Raw genomic sequence first — 19,235 nt, forward strand, 5'->3', positions numbered from 1 at the left:
AGACCAAATCTCCACTGCCCTCTCGTGGCCTCAGTGGGTGGTAGCGTTACTGGAATATTGTTTCCTGATGTGTCTGTACTAGAGCCTCAGCCCCTGAAAGAGGAGTCAGTTACCTTGTTTGCTTCTAGATTCCATGCCTTAAAATTTCTTTTTTGGGGGATGGGAGAGGTATACTGCCTCCTTGGGGTGCGTTCATACAAGTCCCTGCCCTAAGGAAGTCCTGTCAGTCGTACTTGGACAAAAGCAGGAGGGGAAAGAGGCAGAGGATGAGAAATTTGCTGAATAGAATTGTTGTTGATCCCCACGATGGCTCAGCCTGGGGCTGGACTGAGTCAGGGGGGTTGTCTTCTCTCATGAACTTTTCTGGTTGATGAAGTGCTCAGGCCACACCCTGCCTCTGAGCACATCGCTCCTGTCTGCAGCCCTGCAGTCAAGGGAGGTGCTGGCTGGCACACCTGCCTCAACTTCAGCATGAGAACAGTCCCTCTCTGCAGGGATCCAGGACTGTCGCTCAGCCTGGGGGAGAGAGGAGCTGGAGACACACCCTGCCGTGCAGAGAGAGAGAGAAACAGGAGACACACCCTGCCTCGCAGAGAGAGAGGAGCTGGAAACACACCCTGCCGTGCAGAGAGAGAGAAACGGGACACGTGCTCTGCCGCACAGAGAGGGTCAGAGAGATTTAGAGTGTTTTTCAGACACTGCGGCACAGAGGGACAGTCAGTACTTCGGCAGTGTCCCGAGAGAAAGAGAAGGAGTGTGTTTGTGTAGACAGAAGGAATGTGTTGAGAGAGGGAGTGTTCAGTGTGAGAGAGAGAGAGATTACAGACACTTGGAAAGGGGAGGAGCACTGAGAGAGAGGGAGTACTGGTGGTAACAGGTAACTGGGGAGGAGTGTCTCTCAGTCACACGTCTGGTTGGGAGCAGCAGTGACAGAGGACAACAGACCGACAGCAGAAAAGAAACGAGAAGACAGGTCCGGTTCTTCTGTAGTGCAGAGGCACGGAGTGATGAAGGAGACTGCAGCCAGGGACACAGTGCTGGGTAAGGCCTGGGGATCAGACCAGGGCAGTAAACTACAGCGCAGCACAGTATAAAAGGAGCTTAGAGGATCAGAGTAGGACTATACTGTACAGTGCAGCACAGCACGGTTCTAGCATAGTCACTGTAGCGTACAGACTGTCCTAGAATTCATTACAGGGGACTGCTGTGTTACATGAACAGTCCAGTGTAGATGTTGCATTTTATCACACTGCAGACAATATGGTGTAATGCATTTAGTGCTGAGCGGGTGAGGTGTATGGCCTGGGGGGTCTTTGTGGGGGAAGGTGTGTGAGTTAGGCCTCAGTGCTCATACTGCACCTCCACAGATATGTCTATTTGGGGAGGGGAGCTCGCTTTGAATTGGAAGAAAGCAATGGCTAAAGCAACATGCAGAGTGAGCATGGAGCTGATCTCAGGACCAGTGAGTAAAGACCTGAGAAGACAGTTCCAGTCCCAGCAGCTTCAGGCCACGATGGGGTTAAAGCGTTGAGCTCAGCCTTGTTTCTCACTGGGGGAGGGGATGTTTGGCTCCTGGGGGAGCTGGGTGCTTCTAGGCAAATTTTTGTGCTGAGCGTCGAGTCAAGTTGAAACGGCTCCCTGGCGCAGGGAGGGCAGGCTCGGTCTTGCCCACAGACCGACGGGCACCGACGCCTGGCCCTTCCTGACCCCAGGACTGCGTGCCTGAGGGAGGAGAGATTCTCACCCTGAGCGGCTGCTGTGGAGCAGGGGGCCTGCAGCCCTGAGTGACACAGCGACTTGTATCTCTGTCCCGCTGGTCCCCAGACCTGTAACCTCCTCCCAGACCTGCCTCTCACGTTCCCAGCTGTCTCCAGAAGGTCAGCAATCCAGCCTGAACCCCACAACTTTCCCTGAACCCTATTCCCCACATGTTTCCCCTCCCTTCCCTCTGGTTCCTGGTTGCTAGACATTTCCCTCCTCTTTTCCCAGCTCGGTTCCTCACCCTTCTCTTCTCCTCTCTGCCTCCTCCCCGCCCTGCTTCCTGCTTTATGTTGCCCATGGCAGGTGTCCCAGTGCAGAGCAACGGGAGCCCAGCTCTGCACACCACTGGACGAAACACAGGAGAGGCGGGGCTAGAAGATGCGCCATTTACCGTGAAGATCCAGGGGGCAGGAATCGAACCGTTTGAGCTTCAGGTGAGTGTGGCTGTCGACAGTCGAGTTCTTTCCTCTAGTCTGTCTTCCTCTCGCAGCTGCTGCATGCCGGTTCCCTATTCCGGTCTCCATGAATGCTCCTTTTCCACAACCATGTGATTATCCCTTGATATTGCTCCCTATGGGGAATAGCTGCAGTAGGAGCTCTTCTAGTCTTCTGTGCTTCAGTATTCGTTAGAGACAGCTCCTTAACTTCTGTACATATCTATCCTTCTGATTGACAAACCCAAAATGAAGAATGTGTTTGCAATATGACTGTCAGGTCAGCAGCTACCTGCAACTCACTGACAGTCCCCTGAAACTCAGCAGGTGTGAGCAGCTCAGCTGGCTCCAGTAACTGAATGGGAGACCTCCTGGGAAAGCTGAGGCTGCTGCTGGAAGAGGTGTTAGTGGGGCCAGCAGGGGGCGCTCACCCTGCATTATGTGTGGGTCCTAATGCCCCAGTATAGTGACGGGGACACTATACTGTAAACAGGCGCCGTTCTTCAGATGAGACATAAAACCGAGGTCCTGACTCTCTGTGGTCATTAAAAATCCAGGGTATTTCTTGTAAAGAGTAGGGTTGATACCCCCTGTGTCCTGGCCAAATAACCCCTGGCCTTTACCCATCATGGCCTCCTACTAACCCCATCTCTGAACTGGCTTCATCACTCTGCGCTCCTCCCCACTGAGAGCTGGTGTGTGCGGAGCAGACTGGCGCAGCACCCAGGTGGGGCTGCACTGGGGTAGAGCTACAGTATGTGTGTGGAAGGATTATTGAGACTGTCAGGTGGAGGGTAGCTGGAGCCGCAGGCTGAGCTGCAGTGGGGGAGGTCCCTGTCGGAGGCCAGGGAGGCGGCGCTGGCTGAGTCTCACTGACAGCTCCTCTGTGTTGGGCACAGGTGGGCCAGTGCTGGCTGGTCCAGGATCTGGCTCAAGCGGTTCTTGCCCGGGAGGAGGTGGTTCCCCGGACCTGCCTGGCACTGTCCCTCCACGGGGTGACTCTGGAACCGCTGTCAGAGCTGGGGGCTGCCAAGGGCTTTGGACTCGGAGTCACGATCAAACTGATTGAGGGTAAGAGTGTCTGTATCTCCACTGCTCTGCTCCCTTGGCACACCTGATTATCACAGCAGGAGGACTGAGAGTCAGGGCTGTGCTTTCACGTGCTCTGTTGTTTCTGCTCAAGCAGCAGCTCCATGTAGGTGCTCAGGTGCTTATATACTAGACTTATATACTTGTATTTCTATTAAGCAGATGTTCTGCTCTCATTTCAATGTTTTACATATTAAGAGGGAGAGGTGAAACAATAGTAGACGTGCTATAAGTCAGTCTGGTTTCCCTGCCGCAGGCCAGGCTGAGAGATGAGTGAAGTCACAGCCTCACATACTTGATCATGTAGTAGGTTTGCATAATGTTTGGCACATATTGCTCTGTGTGTCTGAGCACGCACGAGGATCCACACTGCACACATGCAGGATACTGTACAGCTGCCTGTATTTCCGGAGGAGAGGAGCCACTAACCTGGTTTTTGCTCTGTTCCACAGAGCTGTACTCACCCCAGGCTGTGCGTGTGCACCTTGCCCGGCTGCAGGAGCTGCTGCAGAGCCCTGGGCCCCAGGACGCACTGAGACAGGGACAATCGCCCACCTACCTGGACGCTGCCTCACAGGGGACTGTCCCAGGTGAGAGTCTGTGCTTGTGGTGCCTGCCTCTGTCTCCGTCTGTCAGACTCCAAGCTCGCTCTCCAGCTAACCGATCGCTGTCCCAGAGGTGTCCCCTGGACGAGGGTCCCGACGCTCTGCCAGTGATGCCCGGGTCGACCCCCCTGCTGACTGCCCCCCTCCAGACTTCATCCTCCCAGGCTGCCGAGAGCGCCCCCTGCTGTCCCTCATTCCTGCTCTGCCCGCCAGCACACACTCTGAGGTAATCGGACTCGAACACAGATGCCATATCCTGGTACACCCACTTCCTGTGCCACATACTCTGATCAAATCCCACCTGTTCCCTAGTGTGTCTGACTCTGATGCAAACCGACCTACCTCACTCAAGGGTGCAACGGCAGTGTCCTTTGTGGGATTTGAACCCACAGCCATGCAGACATGAGTCCAAAGCCTGGATCTCATTACTCTGAGTTATGCCTGCACTGGCTTATACACTTTCTGTACAATCTGAGGCTGCTGTGCGAGGTAGGCTGGTGGAGAAATATGTTTTCTGACATCACAATTGTCGCTCTTTTCCTGCCAGAATTCAGCCTGCCTTTCCGACCTGTCCCTCAGCCGGTGGAACCCTCCCCCTAGAAACAGGAAGCTGCAGGGCGACTTGCTGTACTTGACTGTCTGCACCCTGGAGGGGAAGAGGTGTGACATCACATCCTGTCCGAAGGGATTCTACCTCAACCAGTAAGCATCATTTTGCAGGTCAAGCACCCTGTTTGTCAGGCATCACACACAAGGGCTCGGACCTAAGTTTGAATTGGGTTTGCATTGTGGTTTTGGTTGTGGGGGGGGTCATGTTTTTGGACTATTTGGTGGCAGTGATCTCACTCCTCTCTCTGGACCTCTTTGTCTCTGTCTGTGTCAGATCCACAGAAGCCCAGTTTGACCCGCGACCCGCCACGCCCTCCCTGCTTTCCCACTCTTTGGCTGACTTGCTGGCTCAGCTCAGTCCCAGGTTCAAGAAGGGACTTACTGCATTGAGGAGCAGGTACCACACACTGGGGCAAATACAGCTGGTGGCTGGGGGCTGAGGCAAATAGAGCTCTGCAGGGCCATGTGACAGCAAGGTACAGCAGGAAATCAAGTACTGTAAGTACAGGAGCACATGCAGCTCGAGACCTGGCAACTGATTTGAGCAGGAAGAATAAAGTTCTTGGCTATGGAGTAATTATCTTTTTACAGAGCTGTTATAAAGATGTCATGTGCATCCTGTAATTGTAAGAATTGCTGTAAAGGTATTATAGAGATTATTGATGTTTTACAGCATGATTGAAATGAGCCCACTGGCTTGTATCGGCATTATCTCTCTCCTGCAGATCACAGCGACCCTTGTTAGAGACGATGGCCACGCCCTATCGCACCCTAGCTTGGGTGGCCCCACTCCTGCAGCACCGTCCCACCTGTGACCCCTACAGCTGGCGCCTGGGGCTGGAGGAGCACAGCTCTGGCCAGGTGAGGCTGCAGTCAGTGTGTGCACCTCTGTGTTACTGTCTGCTCTTCTGTGTCAGTGTGTTTCTGTGTTAGTGTGTCAGTGTGTTATTGTGTCAGAGTGATTCTGTGTCAGTGTGTCAGTGTTTTACTGTGTCAATGTTTTACTGTCAGTATGTTTCTATTTTAGTGTGTCAGTGTGTTTCTGTGTCAGTGTTTTACTGTGTCACTGTGTCAGTGTGTTACTGTGTTCATCTGTGCTTCTCCCCCTCGTCAGGCCCCAGACTGGAACGAGGAGCTGCAGGCAGCACGTGATCTTCCCCAGAGCACTCTGGAGGAGAGGCTGCTGAGGAGCCGGGCTCTGCTGCAGGTGAGGGCACTGTCATAACCCTCGCAGGAGCTGTATGAGTCCACAGCTACAGACTCACCAGCCGGTCTCTTCCTGTCTCCCTGTCTGTCCCAGGTGAGCAGTGGCTTTGTGTGGGCTGTGACCCAGGGGGCGGAGGCTGTGATTGACGGGAGTGCTGTGCCTATCAACCCGAGCGAGGAGCCTCAGCTGCAGGCCTTCCTGTGTGGGGGGGTGTTCTTCAGCCAGGGCGCTGAGGGAGGCGTGCTGGGCGGGAAGCGAGGGGCCCGCGCAGCGCCCAGGCTGGAGCTGGCAGGTGTGCAGGCCTACAGCCAGCTGGGCAAGGGGCTGGTGGGGCAGGGCGCCCTGCACACTCTGCCTGCAGCCGTGGTGGACTACAGGGGGGTGCGTCTGGCTGCGCAGGGCCTGGCCCCGGGCTGGCTGGAGCCAGAGCAGGAGGGCCAGGGGGCGGCGGGCAGCACGCGGCTCCTGTATGGGCTCTCCGCGCCCCCCCAGGAGGGCGGTCCCCGCAGGAGGCTGCTGGAGCTGCTGGCCCAGGCTGCCAAGAGCCTGGCGATTCAGAAGCACAGTGTGTTGACGCCGCGCGACCACCCAGCCCCGCTCTTCTCCTCCGCGGACTGCAGGGGTGTGCTGGGCGCAGACGGCAGGTACTACGTGACGGATCTGTTCCGCACCCTGCCGCCGGATGTCAATTTCCTGCCTCAGGAGAGGAAAGGGGAAGATGGGTGGCCCTCGGGGTACTCATCGCTCAGCCTACCCAGGGTCTTCCCTCACCAGCTGTGCCGCCTGCGGCCCGAGCTGGTCAGCGCCTTCATACAGCACAAGTAAGTGTCTCCCGGCACCCGTGTGGCGTATCTGTCCGTCTGTGCACCAGCTCCCGTTTCCACCGAGCCTGCGACTGAAAGCTGTGTCCCTCCCTCTCGTCCTCACAGGTCGTCTCAGTTTAAGCAGCGTGTGAAAGAGACGATGGCGCAGAGTGGGCCTGACCACGGTGAGGAGGGAGAGAGGGAGATGGGGGCCAGGAACGGAAGTGTCCACTTACTAAGCATATGAAAGCATGTCCCTGTCTATCTGTCTGCAGGCAGCGGACAGGGTGTTGACGCCATCAGAGCGGCCTGTAAGGAGCTGGGCTCAGTCAGTGACATCATCTTTGAGATTCGCTTCAACCCTGACCTCTACTCACCAGGTAAAGTTTATTTCTGCCACAGTATGCTTACAGGCCTGGGATAAACGCCTCATATAAATCTCAAAAAGAATAAATAACAGATACAGGTAATAAATAATACTGGTTAAGAAGCGTACCTGTGCACATGGCTGCAGTCAGTCCGCTTGAGGACCTGGAAGTTGCTCACAAGAGGATGAAGTCAGGGAGCCACGCTGAGCTGTTGCTCTTCCCTGTGTCCAGGTGTGCGATTCCCGGAGGAGGAGCAGGGAGCCGTGCAGCTGCAGGAGAGGCTCCTGAGGGAGGCTGCGGCATTCCTGGTGACAGAGCAGATCCCAGCCTTTGTGAGTTTCGCCTGCTCTGGCGCGGCACGGCCCCTAGCCCTGTCCCTGTTTCTTCAAGGAAGGATGAGAGAAGTCTGTGTCCTGTGAACACACACTGTCAATCCCATCTGCACCCCAATTCACACACTGTTCATCCCAGAATGTCCACAGCTCAGCTGTCACTCTGGCTGGAGGATGCGATGCCATTAACACTCCAAGCCTGCCTCTACCCAGGAGACACAGGCGTCTGTGACTTCAAGGCACCTTCAGCCGATGGTCCAGCATCCACTAGGAGCTCCCAGCCATCCTATAGGGCATATCCCACATTTTGGGCAGAGGCTGTTACTCGAGTGCACCCCAGGACCTCCTATTCCACCCCCTTTCTCCCCACACTTACCTCACTTTGTGTCCCCAGGTGTCAGACTGCCGGCACCGCCATGTTATCCCAGCAGATGGCGCAACTTTGGCCCAGGCACTACACCAGAGGGGCATCAACCTGCGCTACATGGGACAGGTTGTTCGCACCATTGACCAATCACAGCACACTGAGCGACTGACTCATGTCAAGGTGAGCATCAGTTTGACAACGGCAGCATCCAAAGAGACTCTCACTCCTCCACCCTCTCTTTCACTCCTCCACCCTCTCTCTCACCCCTCCACTCTCTCTTTCACCCCTCCACCCTCTCCCTGTCCTAGTCACTGTTAGAAAAATGTGATTTCAAGAGCTTTTGGAACACAATTTCTCACTCCTGTGCTACTTTGCTGTTTCGCAGAGACTGCTCTATGGAGAGATGATTGTCCGGTCAGCTAGACGGGTCCTTAACAACTCTCTGCAGGTGACGTAGCACTGTTTATCTGATCGACTTTCTCTCCTGTGTTGCGCCAGCATTACTCTCACCCTGGCGGTGCGTATCTCTGTACATCAGTGTCTGAGAGTCTGCTTGCTTGTCTGTCCTTAGGGGGTGGAAACGTCCAGTTTGGCTGCAGCTGTCAGTCACTTCCTGTGTTGCCTGCTGGGACCACACTGCAATCCCGCCCCTGTAGGGGAGGAGCCAAAACGGCGGTCTCGGAGGCGTGGCCGTGGTGGGGGCGGGGTTTCCGACAATACTGGCTGGAGCGTGCTCAGTGCTGCGGAGCTCTGGAATCTCATTAGTCTGGATGTGCAGGAGACCTATGACCTCAAAACTGACTTGGGGTCAGTTGAAACAATTTCTAAAACAGCTTATATATCTGCAGTAAATCAGTATCAATAAATAGGCTCATTTAAGTTATAGTGGAACTTAAGTGGTAATTGCTATTTTATTTAAGGGTAATTCGTTAATGCCTATGTTACAGTTAAAACTAATAGGCAACTGAAATAAAAAGAAAAACATATGTCACATAAAGAATTTTAAAAACTTGGTTAAGTTCTTATGTTCCTCTTAGTGAACGAAATATGAAACTCTGACAATTGTTATGTATGATACAGTAATTATTAATAAGAAAGTTCAGTGTATTTGGAGTTAAAGGTTGACGTGTGCTTTGGAAGTGACCGTTTCCCGTACTGTTTCTGTCTTTGTGCTGTTGGCCTGACTCTGGTGTGCAGTTCCAGCATTGACCATGTGGTGGAGGTGTATGGACTGCAGAAGGTATCGGTGCTGAGGGAGCTGTGTCTGAAGATGGGGATACAGGTGAGAAGGGGGACAGGGGGACTGGGGCTCACTGCCTGGCATCCTGACTGACTGACAGTCACTCGGACGCTGGTGGCCACCTGCCAGCCTGACTGAATCAGCCCCTCCTGTGTCCATCCGCCTCAGGTGCAGCTGAAGGAGTACAACCTGGACAGTCGCCACAGGCCACCCTTCTCCCCGGAGGACATCCTGGGCATCTTCCCTGTGGTCAAGCACCTCACCACGGGCTCCAGGGACGCCACCCGCGTGTTCTTAGGGGCGCAGGCCAGCGTGCAGAAGGGCCAGCTGCTGGAGGGGTACGAGCAGCTGAAGGAGGCCGTGTATCTCTTCAGCCGCACCTGCGATGAGCTGCACCCCGACGCGTGTGCCTGCCTGAGCGCCCTGGCGCGGGTCGCCCACGTCCTGGGGCGCAGTGCAGAGGTAAACTCTGTCGGGCGGGGCAGGGTTACGGGACAGCTCTTCCGCTCTTTAAAAGAGGGTCTTCCTGTTGACAGGCCCCGATGGTCAGAATTCTCAGATGTTTGATTTTTGTCGGTGTGCGCCTTGTGCAGACATCAGAGAACGGCTCGTTCTGGACGTTCAGGCAGGGTGTGGGGTACCATGGGGCCTGCAGGTTGGTCAGTGTGTGCAACCTTGTCCAGCTCCAGAACCCCTGACACACTGCCACCCCCTCTCCCCAGGCCCGCAGTGTCCAGCTGAGAGCAGTGGTGGTCAGTGAGAGAGTGCTGGGGTTCGACCACCCCAACACAGTCCAGGAGTACGCCCTGCTGGCGGTGTACGTGTGCACGGGAGGAGAGCTGCCACTGGCGCGGCGGCTGCTGTACCGGGCGAGGCTGCTGCTGCTGCTGCTGCACGGAGAGGATCACCCCTACATGGCCACCCTGGACGTGAGTGACCGCTTGACATGCCCTGCACACTGCACATGGGCCAGCAAGGCCCTGCCGTAGCAGACACAGGCTCAACACTTGGAATATATTCATGCAGACTCTAATCATGCACAGCTGTTGTTTCTTTCTGCGAGTGTAGAAGAGAAGCTCCAGAGGAGCATGTGAGCACTGTTGAAAATTGAGCGCTGTTGAAAATTTATAGTAAAGGAATATTTAGCCTCTTTTGCTTTGGTTCAAGACACTGTATGTATAGAGAGATCAAAAGCCTCACTGAAATAGTTCTTGAAAAAAGATGACACTAGTTAAGCTCCTATGATCTCGTGTTTCCTCTGCTTGCAGATACAGTAAACATTAGTGCATCATTAATCACCCCTCTCTCTCCCTCAGAGCTCTATTGGGCTGCTGCTGCAGGGTGAGCAGTCTGTACAGTTCCTGCAGAGCGCGCTCAGAATCAACACCAAGTTCTGTGGCAGTGACGACCCGCAGACTGCTCTCAGGTAACCATCCAGCCAGCCATTTTCTAACTGCTTCATCCAATTCGGGTAGCAGGAGAGCCGGAGCCAGAGCCTATCCTGGGCACACTCACAGGGCCAATTTATAGAAGCCAATTAACCTGCCAGTATGTCTTTGGACTGTCCCTTGTGAAGAACATAAGAACACTGACAACCAGGAGCAGCCATTCTGCCCATCTAGCCTGTTATATTCCTAGTTAGAAATGAACTGATCCCAAAATCTCATCCAGACATCTTCTGAAAGAAGCCAGGGTACTGGCTACAACAACATGGCTGGGCAGCATGTTCCACACTCCCGACACCCTTAGTGTAATGAAGTGCCTCCTACTCTCAGTTTTAAATGCACTTTTCCAGACAGCTGTGTTCCATAGTTTTCAGTGGACTTATAGACTCATCTCCTGCTCCTGCTCCCTCCGTCTCTGCAGTCATCACCTTCTGGCCCAGGCGCTGTGCAGCGTGGGGGAGTATCGCAGTGCAATGAGCCAGGAGAAAGCAGCACTGGCAGTGTACCAGGCTCAGGTGAGCACACGGCACACAGACACTGCTGTCAGTGACGGGACACAAGCACAAGACAGCACAGAAACACAGGACGCGCAGAGACGTCACACAAGCACAAGACAGTACAGAGACATGGGCCCGGCCTGGACACAGGACGCATCATGGCGACACACAGTACAGTGTGACTGCCTGTCTGTAAGTGCCTGTAAGCAACATGACTGTTTGTGTGTCTGCAGTTTGGAGAGGATCACCAACAGACAAAAGCAAGCTTGAATTTCCTGCAAGCCATTACCCAGCAAGCTGTACGTGTGGAGCGAACCCTGAGGCAAGGCGCCGACCCTGTTGAGGCAGCACCCCCTCAGGTGAGGAAGAACACAGGCAAACACTGGCAGGCCACTGCTCCTCAGGTGAGGAATAACACAGGCAGACACTGGCAGGCCACTGCTCCTCAGGTGAGGAAGATCACAGGCAGACACAGGCAGGCCACTGCTCCTCAGGTGAGGAAGATCACAGGCAGACACTGGCAGGCCACTGCTCCTCAAGTGAGGAAGATCACAGGCAGGCCACTGCTCCTCAGGTGAGGAAGATCACAGGCAGACACTGGCAGGCCACTGCTCCTCAAGTGAGGAAGATCACAGGCAGGATACTGCTCCTCAGGTGAGGAAGACCACAGGCAGACACTGGCAGGCCATGAAATCTATGACAGTCAAAATTCCACAACATCCCAGATCCCAGAAAAGATGGAATTAACTAATCAAATAGAGCATTTGAAATGTACTTAAATCCATGAGAATCTATGAGGATAACACTTTGTTAAAGCTGCAGCGGCATCTCGTTACTCCCAGAATATTCTACTGGGGCAAATCAACCCCAGGACGTTTCACTGGCAAATCCGTTTATATTTCAGCCATTATGTATATGGGACCTGAGATGTGTATTAGCTGTCCAGTGTTGAGTGGCCTTAGCTTACCAACCACAAAATGGGCATGATGGTCCTAATGGTGGCCTCGTTATGTTCTTTTTATTGGAAACTGGTTAGAAAGAAATAATTAATAATTTACTGTTTAATCATTTTTTAGACTTATCCATCTTGTTAAAAAAGTATGATTGGTTGATGGTGCCCATCTAGGTTTATGGAATCAACTCCAGATTTTGAATTTCAGTGAAATCGGCTGTGCACTTGTGAAGAAAATAAAAGGGGAATAGGTGCCAAACTACTTAACTACATAAGTCATCTTCTGTGAACAATGAGGGATACTTGGAATTATGTTGCTACTTCCTCATCACTTTTCACAAGTCTACACATTTTAGGTGCAGTGAACTACTGTAATGTACACAACCTTACCAAGTTACCAGGCTGCACAGAAAAGAATAACCAACTTTAACAAAAACAGGCTTTTTAATAAGGAGAGTCTATTGAGAGCCTTGAAGAGTTCTTCCTGGTTAACCATCACATCTTGGACTTATCAGGTTCAGAACCAAAGCAAAAGGAACCTAATATAAATCTCATCACAAAGGAGAATGACTTAGTCAGGGAGATGATGTCTGTGAGACACTGTCCAGTGGAAAGAGTGGCAGTGGACAGAGCCATGGGACAGAGTCCACGTGTAAGAGTGGAGCGTCCACAGATATTCGGGTTGCAGAAAAGCAGGGAGAGAAACAGAAGGGAAAAGCCAGATCCTACACTAGTTTTGCTGTATTCTAAATACATAGTTCTCATTTACAATGGTGACCTGGAGACTTGTTTATATTGCAGGGCATTTACTGGAGGGATCTAAGTGAAGTACCTGGTCGAATGATGTTTACCGTGTTTTTCTAACAGATTTTAACTCCCTCTCTGGAGACCAGACTGGAGCAGCTGGCCCTGGTCAATGGGATCCTCAAAGTCACACCAGGGTAGGTAATCTCCAACTGCATGCCCCACAGTGCCAGAATAAGTTGATTTTTTCTGATTATATCCTTTTCCCCCTGCAGTAACAAGACCCATAAACAGGACAATCAAGCAGGAGAGAGTGACAATAATGCTCTACATGTCCTAGACCAGAATGACATAAGAAATGAGAATGAGAAAAAAGTTGCAGCAGATCTGACCAACGAACTGGCAGGGCCTGAGGGACCTGAACTGTTGTCAAACGGTGGGACTGTAGAGTCACCGGCCAATGGGGAAAACGCTACAGAGGAAGAGACAGGTGAAGAGGAAGCGGGGCAGGAAATCATGATTAATGAAAATACAGGTACAGATAAAGAACTACCTGGCTCACATCAGGAGAAGATTATACCCGGGGAGAAGACGATACCACAGGAACCAGCTCATGACCGTTCAGGTCCTCCAGAAACGGCCAGAGAAGAGAAAGCAGCCATTTAACAGCAAACCCACTCTGAGCAACGACCAGCCCCTACAGCTGCCATCCGTCCACAAACTTACCTTCTTCAAAAAAAGGCACAGCTTTTTAATAGTCTGCTAAATCAATTAATTTTTAATATTGTAAAAATGGCATTGTGATTTTATGAAACCGTGTGATTTCTCAGTTTATTCTGTTGAATGAAGGACACTGAAAACAGAGCAAAAATGCAGTGACTGGCTCCCTCCCATACTCTGGAGGCGAAGACTGTCGCAATGTCCTCCCCCACCTCATCTGTAAAATGTGTCTGACCAGAGAGCCGGCCGGCCGTTGATACTGGCACCTCGGGGCTGACTGCTCACTATCAGTCTGGTACAGACACAGTAGTATCAGATGTACTTTTCCTTTATTTACAGTAATACAAGCTTTCAGACAAAACTAATACAACTCTTCTCATCTCATTTACCCTGTGCTCTCTAGTGCTTATTGCTTGTGCAAAACTGACTACATTGTACAAATCTGACTGACCTTGCATCTTGGGACTGCAGTTATTTAACCCACTAGTGGGCAGTGCCAGCCTGAATGGGCACCACAGGTGTGCAGTGAACCAGCCAGACCCCAGCTGTGCTCCGGGATCGCCTCTCCGCTGCCCGGCCTGCCGCCTGTACTGCTTGGGAGGTCTTTTCACGGAGATGTGCCGAGAGGGGTGAATGCCCTTTTCTATCTGATACTTTTTGGGTGCAAGTTTTCAATAAATAATTACTTAAAACCAGCCTGTCTCCCTGCAGCTCAGTCTCAGCTATGACAGGTTCTGCTAGCTCCTCGTAAGTTACCCAGCAGAAAGAGGGAGAATTCTCTGGAAACGTGGTGGGATTCAGACTTGGTTGCCATGCCCAGTGCCGACGCTTGTGTAGCCTTGAGACAGAGGCGCACTGTGTCCTACAGCGCAGCATGGCTGGTGCTGGGGTGCCCCTGAAGCCGGCGCTGGTCCTGGGGCGCCCCTGAGGCCGGCGCTGGGATGCCCACCTCCCCCTCCTGCCCCCTGCAGCGCCCCTGCAGCCTGTATGATCTCTAGGTCCGGGCAGTGCTGGTAGTCCGGCTCGGGGGGGTCAGCCCAGGTGTCAGAGGGCAGGGAAGCCAGGAGCTCCGGAGGGAAACGCAAGAGAACGGTGTTGTTGAAGACGTCCAGAAGTCGGGGGGGGCAGGGTAGCGGTGTCTCCTCACATGCTCTCATAATCTGCCACCGCCATGAAGGAAAAGCACAGCTGTGACACGACACTCAGCAGATACAGCACCCAGGGCTGGGGCCCGTGCTTCACTTTCAATGCACAGGTTTCCAGAAACACTGACGGACAATGTCCACTGGTGGACACTGCCCCAGCCTTGACAGAAATAGCAACACAGCAAAAAAACAGAGAGGAAAGAAATCAGTGAAAAGGAACTTGAAATTGTAACCAGGTTTCATTCACCATTCAATCAGGAATTAAAACATTTAGGAAATAAAACTGAACAAAAGCAGAATATTTTTACATTCTTTTTAACAAAATAGAAGCAGAAGGCCCAGAAACAGCCTCATGCCAAAGCACACTGGGCAGGTCCAACTGCCCCACTGATCTCAGCAGAACGTCCAGCACTCTCAGAGACAGAGCACATCATCAAGTCATCGTATGCAAGCCATGCTGTTTTAGAATTGATTCTAAATTTCACTGGTAATACTGGCAGCCCCAGTTTCCGGCTCTTGTCCACAACAGTGAGGGCAGGACGGGTGTCCAGAGGTGAGGACACAGGAAAGGATACGTCCCGGATGTAGGTATAATCTCTCTTGAGGACTCTTTCCAGCGTGCTGCAAAACAAACATCGATACCAACTCTTACTGCCATGAGCTGCTTGCTCTAATCTCTCCACACTCTCAGGCTACAGATCTATCAGGGTGCTTCATGCGACTAAAATTCAAAAGAGAGGAAAGAATATAAGGAAGACTTACAAATAATATAAGGCCACTTGGCCCATCTAGCCCCTTTGGTAACTGGTAGTTAATTTATCAGATCTCATCCAGGTGTTTCCTGGTAGAACCAGGGGTTTTGGCTTCAGAACAGTTTGGGCACATAATAAACAACAATAAACAATCCTTCTACAGCACTTTTCTGGACACTGCACTCAAAGCGTAATGGTAATGGGGACCCCTCCACCAACACCAGTATGTCAAGGTGATATGGCTTGTTCCATACTCCCACAATCCTTTGTGTAAAGAAAAGAACAACACCATGATGGTCATGGAACTGCCTCACCTCTCCTGAATGCCACAGAAACTGTTTCCGACTATGGTAAGCAGGGGCAGGCTGTCAGTGCTCCAGTTTCTCCACAGCAGGTTGTTATACAGTGCTTTTCCACAGTGAATCAGGTAGAAGAGGGTGGGTCTGCACACAAGCCGCTTCCCCTCCTGAGCAGCAGCAACAAAGCACAACAGACGACAATTCAGAACAGCACCCAGGAAAATAACACAAAGCAATTCTGCCTGCAGACAATTACTGAACAGAAGAACTGGGGTTCAGTTGATGATGTTGGTTACAGGCTCTCTGAGGCAGAGAGACTAAGCAAGTGAATGACTGCTCCTGCTGCAGTCACTAATGCTCATTCACATTCAATAACCGGTTTATCCAATTCAGGGTTGCAGGGCAGCCGGAGCCGATCCCGGCAAGCAACGGCACAAGGCAGGATAACACACTGGATGGGACACCAGCCCACTGCAGGCACTCACACCACTGCCAGTTTTCCCAGAAGACAATTGACCCACCAGCATGTCTTTGGACTGTGGGAGCACCTGGGGGAAACCCACGCAAACATGGGTAGAACATACAAACTCTACACAGACAGCACCTCGGGTCCAGAACTGAACCCAGGGCCGCAATTCTGATCACTGTGCCACCATACCGCCCCTAAATATAACATCTTATCTGAAGTAAAAAGCCCAGAGATGTTCAGCAGCTCCCATGAACCAGCGATAGAGTCAGGGGCCTAAAACGAGAACATCCTGGCTGCAAGTCCTCTACACTAATATCCGCTTCAGCACTCAGCCTGCAGGCTGCAGCAGCTGTCTTCTCACTGCGATTCCTCTCACCTCGTTCTCCGTGAGCACAGTGAGCCCCAGGGCCTGCAGAACTTTGGTCTCTGCCGCCGAGAACACCGGGTCATACACACAGCAGCGCTGGGGCGGCACCTTGGGCAAGATGGTGTCAATACTGGGGCAAGACAGTGTCTCCCCCAAACATTCATGTGTTCTGCAAACCACTGCCCTGTCTTCAGATTTCATTTCAAAACATATACTGGGTTTTAATAATCAACAAATGCAACGCCCAGTTAAGGATAATCTGGGTTACCATTTCACCGATACGGGTTTCGCAGAGCTGCTGAGCCTGTTCCTGGTCTGGTTCAGACTTGCACACCAACCCAAAACTCCTCCTAGGCGGGGAGGCAGGAAAAGGCAGAGACCTGTGCAAGATGTGCGCGAAGAGCAGAGTTCCCAGCTGGAACGACCAGCTCAACGGCTGAGAGGTTTGCCCATCACAGCTTCCTCTCCTCTCCTGACCTGCAGCAGCTGCCTGCTGGGCAGTTTAATGGCCTCCCGAAGCAGACTGTCTGCACTGTCTCCTGGCTCTGCGTTAGGACACCCACCTCCCTGAGGAAGTGAGACAGCCTGGACTCAGGGATTCGCAGGCTCTGTAAAAACCTTATATAACAGCTTGTAATTCAATGTCATTAATAAGTGTTTCTCGTTTAAGACTTTTGATGATTTTGCTTCCATTAAACTGTGCTAATAAGAAAGATACCATGTGGCCACCTGTCATTCTCACTACAGGTATCTGAGAAATTTGCCTTCTGGGCAAGCTGGTGTCAGGACATGATCATTTCCTTAACATCTTAAATTCTTTAACCTCCTGTTACAGATCGCGTCCATCATCCAGCACCTCAAGAGACGTAGTGACGCTCACGGAGCTGCAGGTACCTGCAGGCTCTCTAGGAGCAGCAGCAGCAGAGCCAGCTGGTAGCGGGAGGAGACGCAGGAGGAGAAGTTGCCTAGCCCGTAACACACGCAGTCCAGCTCCGACGCGGCACAGACAGCGCCCTCGCGCTTTGGGTGTGAAGAGCACGCACTCTCCTTGTCCTGGGAAGGAGAGCTGCCGCTGCCCAGCTCAGCTGGGGGATCGCTGGCCAGGCTGTTTACAAGCAGCTCTGAAGAAAGAAGGCAGAACACAGCTGAGCCCAACACCAGGTCTGTGAGGAAGGATGCCTCTGAATGAATAAGCACCGATTCCTGGCGAGTGACACAGGACATTATTCATCAGGGTTCTACTCTACTGCACAATCAGAAAGCACGCTCCACCACACTGAGTTCCCACACTTTTACACAAAGGCAGAAAACAACTTGCAGTTTTGACAAAAAACAAACTGAAACATTTAAACAGCTTAAAGCATTTCTTAAACTAGTATTCTGTAATGTTCACATTAGGATGAAAAACAGGAAGGTGATCAATTTTAGAAGAGATGACTTCACCTCCATAACCTAATGGCTGATTAATCTGAACAGCTGTGACTGTGGGACATAAGAATGTAAGAATGATTACAAACAAAATAAGGCCACTTGGCCCATCTGGCCTGATTGGTGGATAGTAGCTTTATTGATCCAAGGATCTCTGGACAGTTCTTGGTGGAAGCCAAGATATTGATTTGGGCAGCTTGTTCCAGACTCTCACAACCTTTTAGGTGAGGATGTGCTGTCTGGTCTTGGTTTCAAATGCAGTTCTACGTAGTTTACACTTGTGCCCTCTGATTTGTTTTGTACGGGTACATGCCAACAAGAGGATTATCCAGCACACAGCTGGCTGGGAGTCCACTCCTGAAGACTAGCTCACCTCTCCACACCTGCCAGAAATCCTCAATCCTCAGCTCTTTCCTGAAATACACAGAGAAAAATTTAGCCTTCAGTGTTCACATGGGAAGAACTGCTGAGTCTACTGAGGACTTTGGCATCACTGCTATCGCCCATCGCCCCAACAGAGCAGAGCTGAAAGAAGGAGGAAGAGGCAGTGTCGGGTACAGTGTTATAACATGCACAAGGCGACGCTACCACATCGGAGGTGCTTGTGTCATCAGGGTCTACACAGGCAACACGGCGCTCAGCTCAGCCTCTCCTGCAGGCGCCTGTCCGACACGCTGGAACGCTCTCTGATGGCCTAAGCCATACCTCCTAGAACTGCCCGGCGCGGTGAGAGACTCACATGGCTGCGGTGATCCTCTCTCGGAGCTGCCGAGTGTCCGGTGCATCGTCCAGGACACAGTTACCCTGCTGTCCCTGTCCTCCCCACCGCCTGGGCCGGCTTTTCCCCTTCTTCCGCTGTACCTTCTGCCATTCCCCGCTGCCGCCCGCCATCCCTCTGGGAAAGCTGGGATCCTAGGAGACCAGGATACAATGTCAGCACCGCCGGGCTCCGCGCAGCGGTTGCGATCACGGCTCTGTGACCTTGCCGAGAGGGAAGACTAGGGTCGGACCTGCGCTGGCTTTTGTCCAACTTAAGCGCTCCGTTAATTGACGTAATTTCACGTTTTCCGTGTTGCACTACTCTGAAAATATTGTCAAGATCCTCCACAGCGCATTAACGTAACGGAGACGGTATAGATGTACATAACCCTAACCGTGAGCTCAGAACAGTCCCCGGTACCGTCTGTGTGGAGCGCTGACTCAAAAAGTCCCTCCTCGCTCCGAACAGAACAAACCTTACGAAGAGCCGTACGCTCTTTTTCACTCTTCTATCAAGAATAAATGCAACGTGTCAAAAACAGTAGTAAAATGCAGCCACCACCCTCCCAGTGCTCACTCTGATCTTAGCGTCACTCAGCTACCAGAGAACCTCAGAGCTGTCAGATGAAACCGGTCCTCCCGGCTGAACACAGAGCCCACTGGACTGATCCCACCCCCTCAACCAAACACACACCACCTTGCACTTCTGACTGCGCGTACGGCCTTACAAAGACCCTGGCGGAAACTATGACGCGTGACAAAAGTTCCGACTGTGAGGGGTCCGGTAGGAGTCAGATCATACGAACAGAAGGAAACAAGAAGTCACAAGGCTTGCATATATCA

At 52.2% G+C, this 19,235-nt stretch overlaps 2 protein-coding genes across 3 annotated transcripts; one reads left to right on the plus strand and one right to left on the minus strand.

Moving 5' to 3' along the window:
* The first annotated feature begins 159 nt into the window (after nucleotides 1-159).
* LOC102689835 (clustered mitochondria protein homolog) lies at nucleotides 160-13,868 on the plus strand. The gene is made up of 26 exons (XM_015366211.2): nucleotides 160-168; nucleotides 878-1,041; nucleotides 1,825-1,877; nucleotides 2,065-2,195; nucleotides 3,095-3,266; nucleotides 3,737-3,874; nucleotides 3,961-4,115; nucleotides 4,437-4,591; nucleotides 4,773-4,895; nucleotides 5,224-5,359; nucleotides 5,613-5,705; nucleotides 5,799-6,526; nucleotides 6,635-6,693; nucleotides 6,784-6,888; nucleotides 7,108-7,208; nucleotides 7,603-7,755; nucleotides 7,961-8,023; nucleotides 8,147-8,382; nucleotides 8,773-8,857; nucleotides 8,984-9,277; nucleotides 9,538-9,744; nucleotides 10,132-10,241; nucleotides 10,682-10,775; nucleotides 10,991-11,116; nucleotides 12,577-12,650; nucleotides 12,729-13,868. Exons 1-26 carry the CDS (start codon nucleotides 160-162, stop codon nucleotides 13,117-13,119), a joined length of 4,155 nt encoding a protein of 1,384 aa, XP_015221697.2. The 3' UTR covers nucleotides 13,120-13,868.
* On the minus strand, nucleotides 13,202-19,125 carry srrd (SRR1 domain containing). Of its 2 annotated transcripts, XM_006640480.3 has the most exons (8): nucleotides 18,970-19,125; nucleotides 18,373-18,545; nucleotides 18,007-18,047; nucleotides 17,100-17,326; nucleotides 16,215-16,313; nucleotides 15,385-15,536; nucleotides 14,894-14,939; nucleotides 13,202-14,333 (listed from the first exon to the last, which is right to left on the minus strand). In XM_006640480.3, the coding sequence occupies exons 2-8, from the start codon at nucleotides 18,522-18,524 to the stop codon at nucleotides 13,971-13,973; spliced, it is 1,080 nt and encodes a 359-aa protein (XP_006640543.2). In that variant the 5' UTR covers nucleotides 18,525-18,545; nucleotides 18,970-19,125; the 3' UTR covers nucleotides 13,202-13,970. The 2 variants fall into 2 exon arrangements, with proteins under 2 accessions (XP_006640543.2, XP_015221701.2); XM_015366215.2 differs by lacking the exon at nucleotides 16,215-16,313.
* Between the last annotated feature and the right edge of the window lie 110 nt (nucleotides 19,126-19,235).

Source organism: Lepisosteus oculatus, chromosome 22 (assembly GCF_040954835.1).
Source record: "Lepisosteus oculatus isolate fLepOcu1 chromosome 22, fLepOcu1.hap2, whole genome shotgun sequence".
NCBI lineage: Eukaryota > Metazoa > Chordata > Actinopteri > Semionotiformes > Lepisosteidae > Lepisosteus > Lepisosteus oculatus.